Below are 22,050 nucleotides of genomic sequence, written 5' to 3'. Positions count from 1 at the left end.
ATTGAATTCGTGTATTGCGTTACTGAGTGATATGAATTTTCTAAGCATGCATTTTATTTTTTGATCATTTTTCCATACAAATTCAGATAATACTTAGGAGAGGAATTTGTATTGTAATTATAAAAAAAATGTTTCCAATCTCTTGTGGAATGTCTATAATTAAAAAAATTTTTCAGACAATTTGTTTATAACCAGAGAAGAAAGAATATTAAAAGGTGTTTTTCTATTACATCAGAATATGGAATCATCAAACTCTGAAGGTTAGTTATATTTACATGACTGTAGTTTAGCAATTAATTTATATAACATTAGATAATAACAATGACAAACTAATAGATTTACAGTGCGACGGGGGGGGGGGGGGGGTGAGTGCAGTTTTGTATTAATTACTGATTACCTATTTACTTTTAACTTAGATGCGCCTCTTCAATTTACTGGATGAGACATTAATTAGGAAGGTCTAGACTGTGGCATGACATAGTATTTTAATTGCATTTCCATAACAAAGTCATTCCATAGGCAATTAATTCTTCAGTTTGGTACAGGGATGGGGTAATTGAAAAAAGTAATTGTAATTGACTGTAATTAATTACATTTTTTGAAGTAATTGGAAGTAATTTGTAATTGAACATTTTTTCAATTACTTGTAATTGTAATTTAATTAATTACACTGAAAAAATACCATGTAATTTCAATTACTTTTTCAATTACATTCAATTACTTTACATAATACACATTCATGATGTATTCATGATGTATCGTCACCACTATCTCCCCATTTTACTGGTTTTTATTTTATTGTTAAACATATCCTCAATCCTTCAATTATACAAAATCTAAGGTTAATGCTTACAAAAAAATAATTGAATGATTGGCTTGATAATAATATTAAACTGGTTTCTTTCTAATCATTATGTAAATTTTGAATTTTTTTATCTATGTTTATAAATATGAATTTTGAACCACCCTTCTTAGGTCTATTCAGCTATGAAACACACATTTATTATATTTCAAACTTTGTTGTTTGATCAATAATAAAGAAAAAGAAGGTGTGTGTCATTAATTAAGTTCTCTCTTATTGGGAAGAGATAATTGCCCTCCAGATCACAGCTGTAAATTGCAATCAAAACAAATCAACCCCTCTAAAGAGATATTCATTCCATGATTTAGAAGACAAAGCCAATGGAGATAATTATTTCAATTTAAAATGCTCCGCTAGCTTTAGAAAAGAACTGAACTGAATTTATTGATCTCTTCACAATTTTACAATTGTATAGCGAGATATAAATGTAAACTACAATGATGAAAAATAAAAACACATATATGGCATGCGTGAGTATGAGGATAGACAAATAGTACAATTATAGGTTGAGGTCTTTACTAGTTTGGGGAGCACGTTTTAGTAATTTTTTTAATAAATATACACAGTTTTCTTAAAAATGACTGTTTATCTGAATTCATTATTTCTCTAAATGTAATTGTATTTTTTAATCGTAATTGTTTTTGTGTTAAACATTTATTTCTTTCACGTGTCATTGCCGTACAATTTAATATGTAATGGAATTCATCTCCTATTTCATTTAATTGACATTTCTTACATAGTCTAATCTCTCTTGGTTCATTTAACCAACGTCCAGTTTCAATTGGCAAATAATGATTACAAGTTCGGAATTTGCAGAAATTTATGGCTTCTTTTCGCGATAGAATTTCTAAATATTTTTCAAATTTTAGTTCGTCTTTGTATATTCTATAATTTAGGGTCTTTGATAAATTTTGAACATCCGAATTCCATTTTTGTTTAAATTGATCTATTAAAGTTAGTTTTACTTTCGCTCTTAACCAATTTGGATTGAAGGCTTGACTGTTCCAAATATTTGAAAGTCCACAATCGTTTAAGATATTTAAGACATTATTTATCCAAGCAATCTTCTTAGTCTTTTGATTTACGGTATCACTTAATTTAAACAGCAGACTTGATATTTTTGTTTCTTTTCCAAGTTTAAGTTTACACCAATAGGAAATAATACGCGTTTGTATTTCAATGGACATGGGATGTCGACCGAGTTCACCATACACCATACAGTCCGGAGTAGATTGTTTAAGGTTAAGAAGTAATTTACAAAATTTTAGATGTACTCTGTCTACAATTGCATTGTTCGAAAATCCCCATACTTCACATCCGTACAACAATATAGGCTGAACAATTTTATCGAACAGATCTAACTGACATCGTATTGATAGATTATGTAAGCGGCCTTTCTTAAGAATTTCAAATATTGCTTTATTTGCTTTGTCAACTTGTTTCTGCTTTGCTTCCTTGAAAGAACCTGACGTACTAAATAAAATACCCAAATAATTAATTTCATTTACAACTTCAATCAACTGTTCGCCGTATTTAAACTCAGGCTTTTCTTTTTTCTTTCCTTTACTTATTATCAAAACTTTTGTTTTGTTAATATTAATCTTCAAATTCCATTTTCTGCAATATTTTTCAAAACAATTAATTTTTGCTTGTAAGTGCTCGGCAGATTCAGCTATCAATACGGTGTCATCGGCATATAATAGTGCAAATAATGTCAAATACACATTTAAATGTTGTTCAAACATAACAGATATAGTAGGTAAACCAATTGACATATTTTGTTGGAAAAAATTCTGCAGGTCATTTAGATAAATTGAAAATAAAAAAGATGACAAGTTTTCACCTTGTCTGACACCATTTTCACAATTAAAAAAATCAGTAACGTTATTATCATAGACTATCCTTGATTTGATTTGATTATACATATTCGTAATAACATTGTACATATTTCCATTAATATTGTTTGCACACAATTTAAACCAAAGAGCTTTTCGCCATACATTATCAAATGCTTTCTCGAAGTCTATGAAAGCACAAAAAAGTTTTTTCTTATTTAGTTTCAATAGTTCTGATATAATATGTATGGAAAATATATGATCAACAGTTGAATATTGTTTTCTAAAACCAGTTTGATTTTCCTGCAATATTTCATATTCGTTTGAAAAATCGTTTAATCTATCATTTAATATGGATGTAAAAAGTTTTCCAATACAGCTTAAAATTGTTATAGGTCTATAATTTTGCGGATTGTTTTTCTCTCCCTTGTTTTTATATATTGGAAGGATATTTCCTTCAAGCCAACATTCGGGTAGTTTAGCTGTTGAAAAAGCTAAATTAAACAATTTTTCGTAAAGTGGCAGCATAATTTGTATTGATGATTTTATATATTCATTTCTTATTTTATCCTCGCCTGAAGCTTTGTTGTTTTTTAATTTTTTTACAGCACTAAGTATTTCATCTTGCGAAATGTATTTGTTTAGATTATGTTTCAATTCTTCTATTTCTAGTATTTTAATTTCATTATCTAGCATCTTTTCTATATTTTCTGGTATTTCAGGTGCCTTATTTAACTCATTGAAATAGTTAAATAATTTTTCAATATCGATTTGATCTGCATTGTTTTGTTTATTGTTTTTATTCAATATCTTCCAATATTGTCTGGGAGTTTTGAGTCGCATATTTTGTAACTTTTTACTCATTTCTTCACTATACTTGTTTATTTCTCTGTCTAACACTTTTTTATAAGCCTTTTCTTTGTTTTTATAATTTTCTTTAGCATTTTGCGAACGTTTCCTGAAATAATAAACTTTGCTATTTCGGTATTTTTTTCTCGCTTTGTGACAAGCTGTAGAAAACCATGGCTTATTATTTTTATGAATGCTTTTAGTCGTTTTATTTTTGTTCACTTTAATTACTCCTAAAGCTTGTTTAGCTGCATTAATATAATTTTTATTTAGTTCATTTACAATATTGTTGACAATTTCCTCTGGGTTTTCACTGGAATTTATTGCTTGGTCTATGTCTGATATCATTTCTTCGACGCGATTTTTGTTGATAGCTTGAATAAAAGTATTTTCTTTCTCCGGATCCCATGGCTTTATCATTTCTAGATCAGTTGTAGAAACATTTGTTTTCATTTCGTTTATTAATTCGTGTTTATTTATACTTAAAACAAGGGGATTATGTACGTCGGAGTACAGTGAACTATGCTCCAAAACTTGCATGTTTTCTATATGATTCCAAAAGCCGTAGTTACATATAAAATAATCTACAGTACTTGTGCTTTTACATGTTGGTTTTCCATTTATATTATCTCCAATTCGACCATTTACTATTAATAAATTGTTTGTCTTACAAAATTCTAATAACAATTTGCCATAGCAGTTTTGTATTTTATCAACATTATTACGCTCTACATGTTCTGATGTTAAATTAAATTCACTTTGTGATTCTTCAAAAATATCATTAAATTTGTCTGTGGTTTCGTATACAACAGGATGGATTTCAGATCCTGTTCCGGTCCTGGCATTAAAATCACCTGTTAAAATTAAGTGTTTGTCATTTTTTAACATGTTTTGTAGTTCAATTTCTAATAAACTAAATGCATCTTTACTGCTATATTTGGAGTTTTCTGGGGGAATATACACGTTTCCAATTAAAATATTTTTATTTGTTTTTGAAATTTTTGTTGATAGTTCAAACCAAAGAACAAAATCGTTATCATTTTTGTGAATTACAATATTTTTACTGAATTCTTTCCTGTATGCCAATGCAATTCCCCCAGAACACTTTTTGCCTTGTTTACTTCTGTTTTTCAAATAAATTTCAAAACCATCTAAATAAAGTGTGTCTAAATCGTCAGTTTTAGTTTCCTGAAAACATAGTATGTCATAATTTTCAATAAAGTTTTGGAATTCTGGATATTTTAGTTTTTGTTTGATGCCGCAACAGTTCAAAGATAGGATCTTTAGTTTGCCACAGACGGATAGTTCTCACAAGTGTCAACATGGTCCCCTGCGTGCCCCTATTTCCATTCCGGTGATGATGCTACACGCCTTCTTTTGAAACCCTGGGCCCCCGGAGTTCGAACTGTCCCGTGTTTGTCTTGCACAGATCCTGTGGTAGCTTCCATCTCTGCTTCGGTCGGATCGTATGGATGCCCATTAACATATAAAATATCTCTCACTAACTTCACTCGTTCGCCATTCTGTCGCAGTTCTTTCATTACAGGGTATAGAGTTTTCCTGGCTTGTTCTATTTCATCTGGGTATTGCCTATTTATTTGGAAAGGTTTGTTTTTCAGTTTATACGCTGACTTCATGATAAAGTCCAATTCCCGTTGGTATATGAACTTTGCTACTATAGGTCGTGGCTTATTCCTGTGTTTCCTTCCAAATCGGTGTACATTGGCAATTTCTATGTAATCTGTGATTCTGAGTTGTTGGAAGAAAAACTCTCTCAGCACCTCCTCGGTGTTTTCGCCTTCGACCTCCATTATGCCTGTGAAAATTAGATTGTACTTCATTGAACGGCATCTCAGGTCTGTGATTTGTTCCGAAAGAAGTTCGTTTTTCTCTGTGATTTCTCTTACTTCTTTTTCTTTTTCAAATCTGTATTTACTGAAATCGTTTTCAATTTCTTCTATGCGAGACTTCATGTCTAGTAATTGCTTACTGGAATTCGACACATCTTCTTTTACGCCATCAAATATATTGCTTAACCCTTGGAGACTTTCTTGGAAATCATTGGATGTTTTGTTCATTTCGTGGAGTTCTCCTTCTATGTTCTGTACTTTTGCCGATAAACTCATGAATTTTTCGAACATTTCATCAACTCTTTGTAGTTTACTTTCTATGTTCGAAATTTTTTGTTCAAAATTTGTGTTTATTTGATTAAATCTTAGGTTCATAGTATTCCCCATGGATTTCATCAGGTTGTACAACTTTTCTATAGTGACTTCTCCACTTTCATTTTGCTCTTGTAGTGTATCGCCATATAGTACCGACCTACATTCACCAATAATGTTCGACGTGTCCGACGCCATGTTTGTTTATACTGTTCACTCATGCATCACAGATTCACCTAACTTTTACCTGTGCTATTTATAGGACGGAATGGTAATCGTGTCTTCGTGCCTTTTATTGTTCACCGAATTGTTCAATTTTAGATCAGAAATACTAAAATAATACACAATATTTCGGCATTTAACTGCTCTATACTGTTTGTAAACACCTTAAATACCTTCTTTACGTATGTCCTGACTGTATTAATGCCCTTTTTTGGATGAAATCTTAAATTTTTTTCTCTCTGAAATGAGGCGGTGTTTCTCCAAACTCAAGCATGCGCCCCGTTCACTTTCAATTTGATAATTATTTTAACATCTAAACAGATTTTTATGAATGAATTTTCTATCTGTACAATTCTGATTTATTAAGTAAAATTGTACAACATAAATAGCAATTTAGGATGTTCAGGTTACCTTCAAAGGAAATATTTAATTTGAGGGGTTACAGTTGTGACTCATTTCACTCTATTAAAATACTCACTTTTAATTAAATATCATAAGCCATGCAATTTGTGTAGATGTAGGTTTTGTGTGGTGGAAACTGCATCAAACTGATCTCGGATAGTTCTTTAAGAGTTTCTTTAATGTTTTATAAATAAATGTTATAAATTAAACCAGAATGATACACAATGCCTATAGCATATTATTTCTTGTACTGTTTGTGCAGAGGCTGAGCTTATATACAAATAAATGATGTTCTATATATTCATTGACAAGGATTATGAAAATTTTCAAAAAAATTAAAAATTTAATTTTTAATTTAAATAATTACTTTTGCAAAGTAATTGTAATTTAATTAATTACATGTCTTAGAACGCCTGTAATTTAATTGTAATATAATTGAAGAAAAAGTCAAAGTAATTGTAATTTAATTATTTACTTTATAAAGTAATTGACCCCATCCCTGGTTTGGTAATTTTATTTTATGGATCATGATTTCTACCAACTTTTATAAATTTTCAGTATATAATCTTTGACAGTTTTATGTTCAAAATCAACGTTGCTTTTCATTTTCTGACTTTCCAAGGTATGGCAAATGTACATTTGTGTCATATTTGTTCAGATTTACCCATAATTCAAAGTAATAAGCATCACAATTGCTCAGTTACATGTACTTGGTATAGTAAAGAAGTAAAAATCAAGTAAGAGTAAGGTTTCGCAATTTACCTTTAACAGGCCAGACAAAAAGGAACGGGGGGGGGGGGGGGCTAATAGAAATAAAAGCAAATTAAAAGAAAAAAGAGAGCACTAGATGTTATTTTTGTTTTCTATTGTATAGTATACTGGCAAAATTATTGAGAGGCACAGCTGTAAAATTAGCTGTTTTCTAATGTAATGTACATGTACTGGCAAAATTATTGGGGTAGAGGGGGAGGTGGCATATTACCCCTCTAAAGGAAAGTATTGAAACAGTTAATTCACATTAAAATGTTTATACATGCATTAATACCAGGCTGGGTTGTCCCTTAGAATTAAAATAGCAGGAGACATTAAAAAAGTAGAAGTGGGTCTGGGGTTCCTAACCTAAGTGGGGAATACCAGAGTATCCGGGGATTACTTCCATTATAGGAGGGGAAATTCCCCAGCCCCCTGGTCTTAGGGACAACCCTGCAGAGTTTGAGGAAGAATCACTGACCACTTGTCCCAAGTATGTAATCGTCCCTATGATGATTATGCCAATCCCATATAAAGTTCATTTTTTATTTACCAAATAATGATAAATGAGATTTTACTATTTAAGTGAATTTTTCATATTTCTTTATCCTATAAATTGTATTTGCTATTCACACAATATTCATTCAGTATTCATTCATTATTCATTCAGAGTCTAAGTCTCTTGTTCAATCAAGCCCCGCTGCCATATAACATACTTAACAAGGCCGAGTCTAATTTGAGTGCGCTTGACTTTGCGCAGCTTTTTAGTTTCATGCAGTCGTAGGTGCAACATAACACCTATCCTAAGTATTGTAATTTTAATACAAAATTAACATTACATTATCTGTAATGTTTATGGGTCTTAAAAATGTGCTGTTAAGACAATTATTAGGAATAAAGGCTGAATTGGTTTTCACGGCGTCACTGTTTTCCGGTCCTGTAGGCAATGCATGACGCTGAAGAATGACGCATGACTCGCTAGAGTATTCTGGAAATTTTATTAAAACTGTTGACAGAACATCAAAAGAAACACACCAGCAATCTATTAAACATTGTTATTTTTTACCAAAATAATTCATCTGCGCAGATATATACAAAATGTATACCACAATATGGCAAATTTAGAGGTATTTGGCATTGGAAAAAAATAAACTATGTAATATTTCCTAGACCAAACCAGATGGTCAACTTTTTTGAAATTTCACAAATTGGTGACTTTTTACAATAACTTTCATGTACTTGTCTGAAAAGGAAATCCCTAGGGCAGAAATACAAAAAATATGGGGGAAATGTGATAATTTGGTGCTTTTCCAACAAATTCCCATAGGGTCCAATAGTAAAATATGACAACATTTGAGTTGGCCCCCAAAGAAATGGGAATGGTAAACATATGATTTTTAGCTCACCTCAACGAAGTTGGGGGAGCTTATGTAATACCCTCAGCGTCGATGTCGGCTTCAGCGTCCCAGGTTAAAGTGTTTGGAGCAATTGTCTTTCAAGTACTTCTATGCCCTATATTAATCAGAGATGCATGGAGGATGCTTCTAGTGTTTCATTGTACCAGTCAGTGTTTCAGATGCTGCAATTTCAGCTAAAGAATGACCAGGTTAATGTTTTTGGAGCAGATTAAAGTTTTTAAAGCAGGTTAAAGTTTTTGGAGCAGATCTCATTTCCAAGTAACTATAAGCCCTATATTGACCAAACTTGCATGGATGATACATCTAAGTATGCAGACTACTGGACTTGCTTCCAATGCTGGATCTGACCTACATTTTCCAGATGAGTGACCAGGTTAAAGTTTTTGGAGCAGATCTCATTTCTAAGTAACTATAGGGACTATCTGAACCAAACTTGCATAGATGATGCATCAAGGGATGAACACTCTCAAATTTATATGCTTCAGATGCTGGATTTGACTTACATTTTCTGAATGAGTGACTAGTTTAAAGTTTTTAGATAAGTCCATTCCCATGTAACTGCAAGGCCTATCAGACCAAAATTGCATAAATATTGCATCTAGGGATGCACACTACTAGATTATTACTATAGTGTGGGACTTTGCCTTAATTAAAAACAACATTCGTTGAGGTGAGCTCTGTAATCTCTGATTACCTATGTTTTTTATCTTAAAATAATTAATATAATAGTAAAAATTCATTCAAGAAATTTATCAAAATATCTAGGGTAGATATAATTAGACTCTGCCTTGTTAAGTCTTAATATCACTGCAAAAATTTTACTTGTTGCCAGGGAGAAGCAGATCATGATGTCCACTCATACTCAGTCAATTTTCACTCATCCTGAATGGGTGGATGAGTGTTTTTTTTCACATACTATGATATATAATCTAAATGGTTATAGCTCTTTGTATATGAAACTTCATTAGAAAATTGTAATTTTTTAATACAAATACCATGGTTGAATTTTATTTTCAGGTTCTTTTAAAAAGGGTATGAAATTAACCTTGATCAAAACTGAAATAAAAAACAAGTATGTAGTGGAGGCATATGAAAGATTAAAGGAACACAAAAGTTTGAAGCAGCTTCTTTTCTCATGTCTTTGTGGAATGGGAAAGTTTACATCATACTTCATCAACGAAGAAAATGTTTTCAAAGGAGTAATGGATGTGATGAAAATTGTTCAAAAATTACAAAATGAAAAAGAAAAATTTCATGGACATGTTACAGTGCCAGAACTTGACAGATTTATGAATTCATACTTTCAATTTTGGATTGAAGAGGAAGATAGAAGCAAACCCAGAGTTAAAATTGCTAAGTCTACTATTGTCAATAAAAAATCAGAGGGAAAAGATGCAGAACAGTTTATGAACTTACATTCAAATAAGGGACAGAATGAAATGCTTAAAAGAGAACCATTGTTTCCTGGGGTTTTGTGTAAAAAATCTGCTGATAATAGAAAACCACATGTAAAACTAATCCCAGTACTAAGGAATAGGCCAAAAAATTCTGCTGTCTCTCGTTGCAGGGAAAATACAGGTAGCTATGATGAAACATTAGAGAATGAACAGATTAAAATTGCTGGACTTGATTTGCCAGAACTGCAGTCAAGAAAAATAAGAAATAGTTATGTGTTGGAGACATTTCGCTTTAAAAATGGAGATTCATCAAAAATCTATAACTGCCTTTGTGAATGGGAAGGCATAACTCCAGAGGTGGTCCATTTAGAAAATTTTGCTGCTGCAGTGAAAAATACAATAAGAAAGGCAGACAAATTGAGAAGAACTAAAAGTAATCTGTATGATTCTTTCTTGATGGAGTTTTTCAAATTTCCTCTTGTTGAAAGAAAGAAAGAGAGTAGGAAGATGGAGGCAAAAGAGAAAGAAAAAACAGAGGAGAAAAATAAAAGGACATCAACTGAAACACAAACACAAATTAATGATAAAGTGAAAAAACGAAAGAGGAAAATAAATCATGACACAACTGCCGTGAAGAGACAAAAAAATAATAAGGAAGGAACCATGAAACAGAAGGTGAAAAACTCAAAAATAAAAAAGGCTGATGAAAAAAAATCTGATATAAGGAGTGCTCGAAAATGCAGGACAAAACCAAAGAATTCTGACCTGGTGAAGAAAAGAAATTGTGTACAAAAAAGGAAATGGAAGAGAATAGATGTGTTGGAATTGCAACTGAAAATGAAATTACAGCACCAAACAAAACTTCATCAAAAAATTAAAAGACAGAATAATCTACTTGTTAGACAAAGGAAACATATTCGTGTGCTTAAACAGAAACTGGCAGGTGCTTGCTCAGGTGGTATTTGTAAAGGAGTACAGTGTTCATTAATTTCTGCAACTCCACAGACTCTCTTAGTTAGAGTAATGAAACCATGATGGGAGAACAAAGATTTTGGTTAGTCTTTTTCAAGAAAGAAAGACATTGACAAAAATTAAGTAAGAAAGAATCAGAATTGTTTATTATATATACATTATATATACATTTAGATAGAGAATGTTTTACTGCCATGTAAAAGTAAACATCTAAATAAGTATTTATTTTAAAGTTGTAATAAAAAAAGATGTTTTACTTAAGTATATTAACCTTTTGAACTGATTTTTCAATTTATGGAACAAAGATTTGTGTTAAGAATGCAACATAATGAATTCTCAAGTTATCTCGGACTTTTTAATCAGTATGTGTATGGATGTGCATAATAACAAGAAATGTTTGAGAAGCATATAATAATACCCCCCCCCCCCCCATCTTCTTGTGACAATCAGTAGGGGTCATTTTCTTCCAAGGGGGAACCAATGTACCAAGTTTGATACCTGCCAAAATATTGAGCAGACAATATCTTCATATATCTGGAGTAGTTTGTCTTTGTGACCTCTAAATCTTTTTTGGTCAACTACTCTTTAGTGGAAAGCAGTTTGCCAAGTTTGATGTCTCTCAAGATGTTGAGCAGTCAGTGTATTCCTATGTCCAGTTTGACACTTGACATTTAACCTAGTACTTGACATTTAACCTAGTGACCTCAAAATGTATAGTATTCATCTACTCCTCAATGGGAACCAGTGTCTCAAGTTTGATGTCTGTCAAGCAAAGGGTTCTCAAGATACTGAGCAGTCAATATACTGTGTCCAGTTTGACCCTTAACCTTTGGCTTGGTGACTTCAATATCTACAGTGGTCATCTACTCAATTGGAAACAGTGTACTAAGTTTGATGTCTGTCTAGTAAAGGGTTCTCAAACTATCTTTCTATGTTCAGTTGGTCTTTGACCATGTGACCCTGTAAAATCAATAGCTATAGGGGTCATTTACTCCTTAAGGGAACCAATTACCAAGTTTGATGTGTATCAAGCAAATGGTTCAGGGTAGTTTGACCTTTGACATTAAATCAGTAGGGTCACCTATTGTCAGGAGGTACCCATGTACCAAATTTGGACAAGGTATGGTAATGGCCAAATCTCGCCCCTTATTTGATGTAAAAATCAGAACACAGTTAAAATTGTGATAGTTTGTAAAGAACTTAAGATGATGCTTGAATTAAAACGAGTTCTAATTTTGATTCAAAGTTTACAGGGAGGGCACAAGAGGGTGCAAAAGTAGGACATTTTCCCGAATTTCCTCAATTTCTGTGGAATTTTGTCAAATTTGCGATACTTTTCACTTCGGGAAACATAGAGCACAAGCTTGCCTATCTGAGATTTTTATACAAAAGATGCATCTGATATTAGTGTATGAAATATATAAATTTGGTAGATAGGCAAACGTGTGCTCTATTTTTTCTGAAACAAAATGTGCTCTAAAATCGATGAAAATTTGTATAAAAATGAGAAAATTCGGAAATTGACATATTTTCTGACCTTCCTGTGACCTCTGTGTATCCCATAACTTAGAACCAATACTCATTTTGTGACAGGGGTGACAACAGGTTTTTATTGATAAACTGTTGCATCATTCTAAAAGACACCCCGAACCATGGGCCAAAAAGAGGTCTTAGCCTATCTTGTCCTTTGATGTCTGTCAAGCAAAGGGTTCTCAAGATGTTCAGCAGACTACACTTGCTCTACCGACATAATTACCAACAGTCACAAGTGCAAAGCAATTTGCCCTCTTTTTCAAGGGTGGGGAGCATAAAAATGTCCTTATTCTATTTTTAATTTTTCTTTTTTGTGCATTTTTCTCCTTTTCAATTAATCATACAGGTAGAATCCCATTTTGTTACATAGCTCCTTACCCACCAAAGGGAGGTGGTAAGATACGTTTATGCAATTTGAAATAATCACCGAGAATTAGGGCTGTATCTTTATATCGATACATATCAATATTCATGAATGTATCATATCGAAAAAATAACTTCCAATACGTATCAGGCAGTATGGAAAGCCGTAGGGTATGGAAAGTATGGAAACGTGATAATTGTAATTTTTGCGGGAAAATATAATAATGCTGTTAAAAAAAAAAATTATATTTATTTTTTTTATTATTATTATTAATTTGTGGTACAATTATAAATATATAGGAATAATAATAATGTGGAGGTACCCAAATTATTATTGTTGCAGAAAAATAATAATGTTGTAAAAAAGCAAGATTTTTATTTTTGGATGAGATAATTATTTTTGGTAAACTTATATAGGAAAAAATAATAATAATGTGGGGGTACCCTACTGCTTTCCATAAGGAGGTAACACATCTTGGATAATTATTACAAAATACATAGACAACTTTATTTAACATGTTGATTTTATATACAGTCGTTAAAAGTTTGAATTTGAAGTGTAATTTGTAATGACAGTGAGACAAGAACTTTAAAATGAGTTGCAAAACAATAGGTTTTTATAAGATTCATGCTTTAAATGATATATAAGACTTTTTTGATAGACTTGTTAAAGAATCCAATATATCGTATTATAAAATATCGTATTGTATCGTATTGAAATTTTTGGCTCAATTCACAGCCCTACCGAGATTTATTTCAATACAATTTAAATTCTGGCATTGTCCCTGCCCAATTAATTTTAATTAATAAAAATAGTTCCAAAATTTATGAAAAGCAACGTTTAACATGTGTAAAATAAATTTTTCTTTCTTTATAAGCTACATCTGCATGGAATACCTTTTAGTATACATTCTTTATAAAATAATTCCTTTTTTGAGGCTCACATAGTCAGTAATTGATTTTTGAGGGTTGTGGGGGTAGGCGAAATAACTAAAAAGTTAGAACAAGTAAGAGGATTGAAAACAAAAAAATGCAGATGGAGAAAGAAAAGAATTCAGTTGACCTTTCATCATTTATATTAAATTAATAGGGGTTCTCTTTAGCTATAGAGATTCATACCTTAAGTTTCATTGCAAAAGCCCAAACAAAACTTATGATCTAAAAACTACTTTATGCAATATATGAATTTCTGACCTTGGCCTCTGACCCTTATAATTCAAAATCAGCAGGGGTATTCCTTAAGTCAAATTGATTTATGATATTAGAATTCATGACAAAAGCTCAAAGATAACTAATCTTATCATCTAAATTCCATTTTAATCTACATATTTCTGACCTTGACCTTAAAACAAATAGGGTCTTTTGAAGACATAAGGAGTTACGTACGATTTAGAATTCTATTGCATTTAACATTCAGAATTTTATCATCTGGAAAACATTTAGCAACGTGTGAATTGATGACTTTGATGTTTAACCTCAAATCCAAGAAGGGTCTTCTTGAAGTGATAAGGAGTTAAGCAGGGTTGTCCCTAAGATTTCAAATTGCATTTAGGTACATTTAAAAAGTAGAAGGGGGTCTAGGGTTCCTTCTTTAATTCTTAAACTAATTAAGGGACGAAGGGTCATACCAGAATAACCGGGGAATTATGTCATTATAGGTGGGGAATTCTCCGGGTCTTAGGGACAACACAGAGTTAACATATAAAATCTCTGCAAAAACTCAAAAAAAATTAAAGCTATCGTCTGGAAACCTTTAAAGCAACATAATTTCTGATCTTAAATTTGACCTTTGACCTCAAAATCAATAGAGTTTTCATTAGCTGCAGAACTGTATCTTATGGTTTTATATTTTTGTCTTAGTTATGATCAGAGACTAAAATACAAATGTATAAAACATAAGGCTACAGTTAAGCAGATAGGTTTTCATTATTTTTTTTTATGCCCCGGGATCGAAAGATCCCAGGGGTATATTGTTTTTGTCCTGTCTGTCTGTTTGTTTGTCTGTCTGTCTGTTGTCAACTTTAACCTTGCCCATTACTTTTGACTGGTTGGAGCTATGACGTTCATATTTCACATGTGTATTCCTTGTGCCAAGACCTTTCTTTGGGTACCATCATATTTGACCTTTTGACCTTGGAGTTTGACCCACTTTTGCAAAATTTTATGAGACTTTAACCTTGGCCATAACTTCTAAACAGTTGGTGCTTGGGGTTTCAAACTTCACATGTGTATTCTTTGTGACAAAGCTTCCTTTGGATACCAACCACTTTGACCTTTTGACCTTGACCTTGGAGTTTGACCTACTTTTGAAAAAACTTTAACCTTGGCCATAACTTTTGAATGGTTGATGCTAGGGCTTTCATACTTAAGATATGTAATCCTTGTGACATCACCTTTTTTGGATACCAACCACTTTGACCTTTTGACCTTGACCTAGGAGTTTGACCTTCTTTTGAAAAACTTTAACCTTGGCCATAACTTTTGAATGGTTGATGCTAGGGCTTTCATACTTAACATATGTAATCCTTGTGACAAGACCTTCCTTTGGATACCAACCACTTGACCTTGACATTTTACTTACTTTTAAAAATCTTTAACCTTCGCCATAGCTTTTGAACAGTTGCAGCTAGGTCTTTCAAATTTCACAGGTATATTCCTCGGGACAAGACCTTTCTTTGGGTACCAACATTTTTAATCTTTTGGCCTGGATTTTGACTTGCATTTGAGAAACTTTAACCTTCGCCATAAGCTGCCATACGGGGGCATCAGTGTTTCACAAACACATCTTGTTTTATTTTTTTTTAAAAGATATTTCATCCTGAAACGTAAACTGTAAAATGTTACATATAGATAAAACATGTAAAATGACAGACGACCCACTGGAAGATGAAAATAATATCCCACGCTTTTCGTGAAGGCGAGGGACAAAAAAAATAATATAATAAAGAAGTCATATCGCCAAAATAGTAAAATTTAATGAACTTCAGTAGAACAGGAAGAAGCCAGAGGCAATGTACATGTCACTTGTCTTAAATGTTACTCACAAAAAGTCTCTAAGCCAAAAAGATCATGAATACAGAGGTTGATGGCTTTATCTTTTGCTTGTTTGTTTGTTGTTTTTTATGCCCCCGTAATCGAAAATTTGGGAGCATATAGTTTTTGCCCTGTCCGTCCGTCTGTGTGTCTGTTTGTCCGCAAAAACTTTAACCTTGCCCATAACTTTTGATTGTGTAGAGCTATGGCTTTCATATTTAACAAGTATATTCCTTGTAATAAGACCTTTCTTTGGGTACCATCATGTTTGACCTTTTGACCTTGACCTTGGTGTTTGACCCAGTTTTGCAAAATTTTACCCACCATTAACCTTGGCCATAACTTTTGAACAGTTGGTGCTACGGCTTTCATACTTCACGTATGTAATCCTTGTGAAAAGACCTTCCTTTGGATACCATGAACTTTGACCCTTTGACCTTGACCTTGGAGTTTGACCTTCTTTTGGAAAACTTTAACCTTGGCCATAACTTTTGAACAATTGGTACTAGGGCTTTCATACTTCACATATGTAATCCTTGTGACAAGACCAACAACTTTGACCCTTTGACCTTGACCTTGGAGTTTGACCTTCTTTTGGAAAACTTTAACCTTGGCCATAACTTTTGAACAGTTGGTGCTAGGGCTTTCATACTTCACATATGTAATCCTTGTGAAAAGACCAACAACTTTGACCCTTTGACCTTGACCTTGGAGTTTGACCTTCTTTTGAAAACTTTAACCTTGGCCATAACTTTTGAACAGTTGGTGCTAGGGCTTTCATACTTCACATATGTAATCCTTGCGACAAGACCAACAACTTTGACCCTTTGACCTTGACCTTGGAGTTTGACCTTCTTTTGGAAAACTTTAATCTTGGCCATAACTTTTGAACAGTTGGTGCTAGGGCTTTCATACTTCATATATGTAATCCTTGTGACAAGACCTTACTTTGGATACCAACAACTTTGGCCTTTTGACCTTGACCTTGGAGTTTGACCTACTTTTGAAAAACTTTAACCTTGGTCATAACTTTTGAATGGTTGGTGCTAGGGCTTTCATATTTCACATGTGTATTTCTTGTGAGGAGGCCTTTCCTTAGGCACCATTAATTTTGACCATTTCAGCATGACCTTGATGTTTGACTCACTTTTGAAAAACTTTAACCTTTTCCATACCTTTTCAATGGTTGCTGCTAGCTATAGGGCTTTCATATTTCACAGGTATATTTTTCGAGACAAGATCACAGGTACTTGGGTCTTGGTTTATAAATATGTATGTACCTTATTGATATGTAAAAAAGGTACTTTTTTACATATCAATAAGGTACATACATATTTGTAAACCAAGACCCAAGTACCTGTGGACAAGATCTTACTTTGGGTACCAACATATTTGATTTGCATATGAGAAAGTTTAACCTTCGCTATAAGTTGCCATACGGGGGCATCAGTGTTTCACAAACACATCTTGTTTTTTGCTTTTTTTTTTTTTTTTTGGTTTGTTTTTGGGTTGTTGTTTTTTTGGTCGAATTCGTTGGTGTACAATTTATTCAATTTATTTGATCGAAAAGTACTTCCGGTGTAAACAACTTCGCGATGGACAAATTCGTTGTGAGGAAAAAAAGAGACAACACAGTTGATAAACCTTCAGGACAAGAGAAAAGGGGCCTGAAACAAACAACAATTGATTCTTTAAAGGTGAATATTGATAAAAACAAAATTTCGAGACATAGAAATATGTTACGAAAAACAAATGTAATGCTATAACGTTAGTAAATACGTCCCGGGCAATATATTGGGTTGGGACCACTCACCCAAATGCATCCTCGCAAGCCAGGGGTCCTGAGTCAACACGTTGCCGTTGTTCAACGACAACGTGTTGACTCAGGACCTCTGGCTTGCGAGGATGACCCAAATGGGACATAATACAGCCCTTATTATTATAAATTCATAGTGATAACAGATATGCATCACCAATTTTGATTGGTAAATTAAAATCAATTAAGCTGGGGAGTGCCTTTGTGCCAAAATGAAAATTAAAAAATTATTAAAATCGCATCAACAACTTTTTTCTGACTATATTTTTTGAAAGAAGGATCCCTTAGAAATTTTCACTTCTGAATCTTCTGTGGGATCAATTTCATAAACAGTAGGGATACATTAATTTACCATTAAGAAGAGCCTTTTATACACTGCACTAGGACTGTATCAATACGTGTCAAGAATGCGCGTGGTTTCACCCCAATGAGGTATGAATTGCCGATCTATACTAATTAATAATTATTTCCATTTTCACGACAGATCTATGATAAAAACTTTTCTTTTAAAAATCACGAACACAGGGGAAAAGTAACTTAATTCATCTGTTTTAAAATATGTAGAATATATGTCCAGTTTAAGCATTTCAATTTTATTCCAACAATCTCCATCTTTTTTTCAAAGTTTGATCTAAGTAGATTTACTTCATTAAAAACGTAATCAAATAGGTGTGCCATGTAGATCGCTTTAAATATATATACAATAAAAATCTTTTCCATAGCACATACACAAAAACCACAAACATAAACATTGAAGATTTGTCATAGCAAACTGCTGAAATACACATGTGGAAAAATTTAACACCTTTTAATTACAGGTAGCTGATATATAATCAGGGTGAAACCACTCAGAGCGAACATGTAATGAGGGTGAACCTACCCGTTACTTTTTCAATATTCAGGAATGTACCGTATCGAAAAAACAACTTTCAGTATGTATCGGACAGGCTGTTTTCATAAAATTCTGTGAAAAGTTGGGAATTTCAATCACCAAAGATTATATTTAACTGTTTTGAATTAAAATTGATCAATAATGATGTAATCATGAAGGAAGTAGCAAATCTGAGATAATCATTACAAAAAACATAGACAACTTTATTTAACATGTTGATTTTACAGTTCGTTAAAACTTGAAGTGAAATCTGTAATGACAGTGAGACAAGAACTTTGAAATGAGTTGAAAAACAATTGATTTATAAAATTCATGCATTATTAATGGTTTATACATGTAAGAAATGGTTTATACATGTAAGACTTTTTTGATAGACTTGTTAAAGAATCCAATATATCGCATTATAAAATATCATATTGAATTATGCCAAAAAGTTTTGCTCAGTACACAGCCCTACACTGCACACTAAAGAGTTATGATTTTATGGTATTTTTATGGAGACAGAGTGATCTGCTCCTTGATCTAGAATAAAATAAATTGAAATGTACTGCTGTACTGCATTGCTTAATTTGTTATCAATCACTTCTTTTGCATGTATTTTGCCCAATTAAGTAAACAACAGTGATTTCTGTTCATCAGTATTTCATTGTCTTTGAACATTTTTCCTGGAGGTAAATGCAAGGTACCCTATATTAAAAATGTAAAAGATATGAAGCTCAATGTATACATCTTTACACATTATAATTTTCTCAATGTCGAAAAAAATTTTCCTTTAGTGTATAGAGGGTCCTTAATTACTTCTGTAACAGGAAAGGAGAAAATGTATGGCTGGACCAGGAATTGAACTCGGGACCCCTGCATCATTAGTCAGGTGCTCTACCAACTGAGCTACTCTGGCCGATACCCACGGCCCAAACCATTACATTCCTCCCTCTTAAATTGTGTTCACCCTCAAAAATACAACCCAAGTTCTTATTAGCCCCTGGCAGGACTGTCACCTGCAAGTCCAGGTGTGCAATGGTCAATGGCACCAAATCTGTAACAGGAAAGGAGAAAATGTATGGCTGGACCGGGAATCGTACCTGGACCCCTGCATCACTAATCAGGTGCTCTACCAACTGAGCTACCCAGGCCGATATCCACGCCCCAAATCATTACATTTCTTTTATCTTTTTTGTGTTCACCTCATTTCCTGATTTTAATGCTTATCAGAATGTAAAAAGTTTATAATCAAAGTTCACTGAGATGAAGTTTCAATTTTTTTACCTTTTTAAACTTGAAGCCATGATGATGAACTTTTCTTGTTCTTTTTCATATTCTTTTATGCTGATTTGTTAATAAAATTTATTTAATTATAGTACAGGGTATTGCTCATGTTGATATGTTTAAATGATAATTGATTACAATTCTTTATTAAATTCAAAACTGATTAAATCAGTATTTGAAAAGGAGATCTATTAAATCTTTAATGGGTGAAATTTAAAATGTACACATGATAAACTTTCAGGGAGTAGTAGTTGTTGAAGAGATCAAGAGAGCCAAGGCCATTTTAAAGCAGCCAACCACAACAGTAAATCAGATGATAGAGTGCTTATTAGGTCTTGAGAAGAAGATACCATCAAGAAAGGTGTTAATGGAGACCAAAATAGGTAAAATCAAAAAGAATGAGCAGCTACATGTATTGCTTCACAAAATTATGTAATTAAAGGTGTTTCACATAAAGAGCAAACTGCAAAAGGTCTGATGAATTTATTTTGTGGCTAATTAGTTTTATTAATCCAATATGCTAATGTTTCCTGGAAAAAATGAAATGAGGCTATTGGTTTAACCACCTTAAATTAAATTTTCCTAAACATGTAGTGTACTGGAAGGAAATGCAGTATATATATGTCATATACCGGTATGTGTTTCTAATATTTTCTATACCAGCTAAATCTAACTAGAAATAATTGTTTTTCTTCACTCTAAATAAAACTTTGAACTTTGAAAATGTTATTTATCTTAGGTATTAAATTTTCAAAACTGAAATCTAATGGCAGCAAAGAAATAAATTTTTGTCAAAAGTTACAAAGATAAAATGTATTGAGATATGGACAACAAATCAAAAGGAGTAGGTTGATACTAGATATATGTATTTACCTGTCCAGTGGTATCAAGTCGTTATACATAACCATGTAAACATGCACATATTTGAAAGTAAAGGATCATTTGTAAAACATAGTATTTGAGAAACATATTGATAATTATAAATAGTAAACTATTCAAATAACCACATTATTAGAAAATAATTACACTTAAAAATTATAAAATATTCAAATAACCACATTATTAGAAATTTTATTGATGATATAAAATATATATATATTTTTTTCTAGATGATTTGATCATTCCTTGCTTGTGCAAACAGGTTACAATGATAATAAAAATTCTTTTCTTTAGTACCATTTACTTGTTATATGCATTTGCTTCATTAAAAGTAGATAACATATGACATGATGGTTGATATCTCTTCACCATTTTTCAGGAAATGTGATTAATAAGTTGAGAAAACATGAAAATGAAGAAGTACGCCAACATGCAAGGCAAGTGTATGTCAAATGGAAGACTCACTTTGTGGAGCACCGAGACAGACCTCAAATAGAGGTGCAGTGTGATCTCAGGACAGAGAAAACTCGGAAAGCTGGAAGAAAGTTCATATCAGAAGCATTAGAGGTATTTCTACATATACAATTATTATTAAATTGCATGAGGTCAATAATTATTTAGCTAATGCTACTTGAGATGGAAATATATATTGAACCTTAGGTATGTGGATGACAAAAATTCAGATGAATTGATACCATGGTGATAGTCAAGACTGATTTTATTTTCTTAATTTTTTTGTTATGTGTTTATTATTAGTAAATAAGATTGTACTCTTATTTTAGCTGCAAGCTGAAGGGGGGCTGCCAGAAATCATTGAAAGAGAGGTGTTCTTTATGAACAACAGATTTCTTAGTGGTCAGTACAAAAAGACTATGAGGAATATTTGGTTCAAACTTAAGAATGACCAAGCAATTAAGGATCAAGTGTTGAATTCATCACTGACTGTGAAGGAACTTATTCAAATTAGCACACCAGGAGGAATTCCATCTTGACCCCCCCCCCCCCCTATGTTCAAAACTGGTTGATCATTTATTACATATTTACTAAATGTTGACATATTCTAAATATTATTAATGTACAAACATGTGTACATAATTTTCTTTTGCTATTTCATTTTAATTTTATTTGAATATTTTTCATTGTAATATGTCAGTTTGTCTTGACAGGAATATTGTTTGGGTGATATTGCTAAGGAATTAAACTTTCCTCATTTCAGCCCCCCTCTGCTTTTAGATCCCATTTTCAGAAACACTGTTATTAAAAGATGTTTTTACCTTTATATATGACTACAGACTCAGATTTTGCTATTTTGTCAAATAGAATGTGTTTTAAGGAAGCTCTAGACACTGCTCACTGAAGAGTTCTAATCCCAAGGTAGTTTTATGCAGTTAGAGTAATC

At 32.4% G+C, this 22,050-nt stretch overlaps 2 protein-coding genes across 2 annotated transcripts; both read left to right on the top strand.

Annotated features, from left to right (window-relative positions):
- The first annotated feature begins 181 nt into the window (after nucleotides 1–181).
- Nucleotides 182–11,055, top strand: LOC133184732 (uncharacterized). The gene is made up of 2 exons (XM_061319805.1): nucleotides 182–260; nucleotides 9,518–11,055. Exons 1-2 carry the CDS (start codon nucleotides 239–241, stop codon nucleotides 10,930–10,932), a joined length of 1,437 nt encoding a protein of 478 aa, XP_061175789.1. The 5' UTR covers nucleotides 182–238; the 3' UTR covers nucleotides 10,933–11,055.
- A 6,318-nt stretch (nucleotides 11,056–17,373) lies between these two features.
- Nucleotides 17,374–21,648, top strand: LOC133184731 (transcription elongation factor A N-terminal and central domain-containing protein 2-like). Its single transcript, XM_061319804.1, has 4 exons — nucleotides 17,374–17,495; nucleotides 20,014–20,155; nucleotides 21,031–21,218; nucleotides 21,434–21,648. The coding sequence occupies exons 1-4, from the start codon at nucleotides 17,394–17,396 to the stop codon at nucleotides 21,641–21,643; spliced, it is 642 nt and encodes a 213-aa protein (XP_061175788.1). The 5' UTR covers nucleotides 17,374–17,393; the 3' UTR covers nucleotides 21,644–21,648.
- The last annotated feature ends 402 nt before the right edge of the window (nucleotides 21,649–22,050 follow it).

Source organism: Saccostrea echinata, unplaced genomic scaffold (genome assembly GCF_033153115.1).
Source record: "Saccostrea echinata isolate AGI-Se365-2 ecotype Australia unplaced genomic scaffold, CSIRO_AGI_Sech_v1 ptg000010l, whole genome shotgun sequence".
In the NCBI taxonomy this organism is placed as follows: Eukaryota; Metazoa; Mollusca; class Bivalvia; order Ostreida; family Ostreidae; genus Saccostrea; species Saccostrea echinata.
This window is presented reverse-complemented; position numbering and strand designations above follow the sequence as displayed.

Excerpts from the sequence above, each read along its gene's own strand:
- LOC133184732 (XM_061319805.1), top strand. The coding sequence starts at position 239 with ATGGAATCATCAAACTCTGAAG. Across the intron at positions 261-9,517 it reads GGAATCATCAAACTCTGAAG|GTTCTTTTAAAAAGGGTATG; the intron begins GTTAGTTATATT and ends TTTTATTTTCAG.
- LOC133184731 (XM_061319804.1), top strand. The coding sequence starts at position 17,394 with ATGGACAAATTCGTTGTGAGGAAAAAAAGAGACAACACAGTTGATAAA. Across the intron at positions 17,496-20,013 it reads CAACAATTGATTCTTTAAAG|GGAGTAGTAGTTGTTGAAGA; the intron begins GTGAATATTGAT and ends ATAAACTTTCAG. Across the intron at positions 21,219-21,433 it reads TCATATCAGAAGCATTAGAG|CTGCAAGCTGAAGGGGGGCT; the intron begins GTATTTCTACAT and ends CTCTTATTTTAG.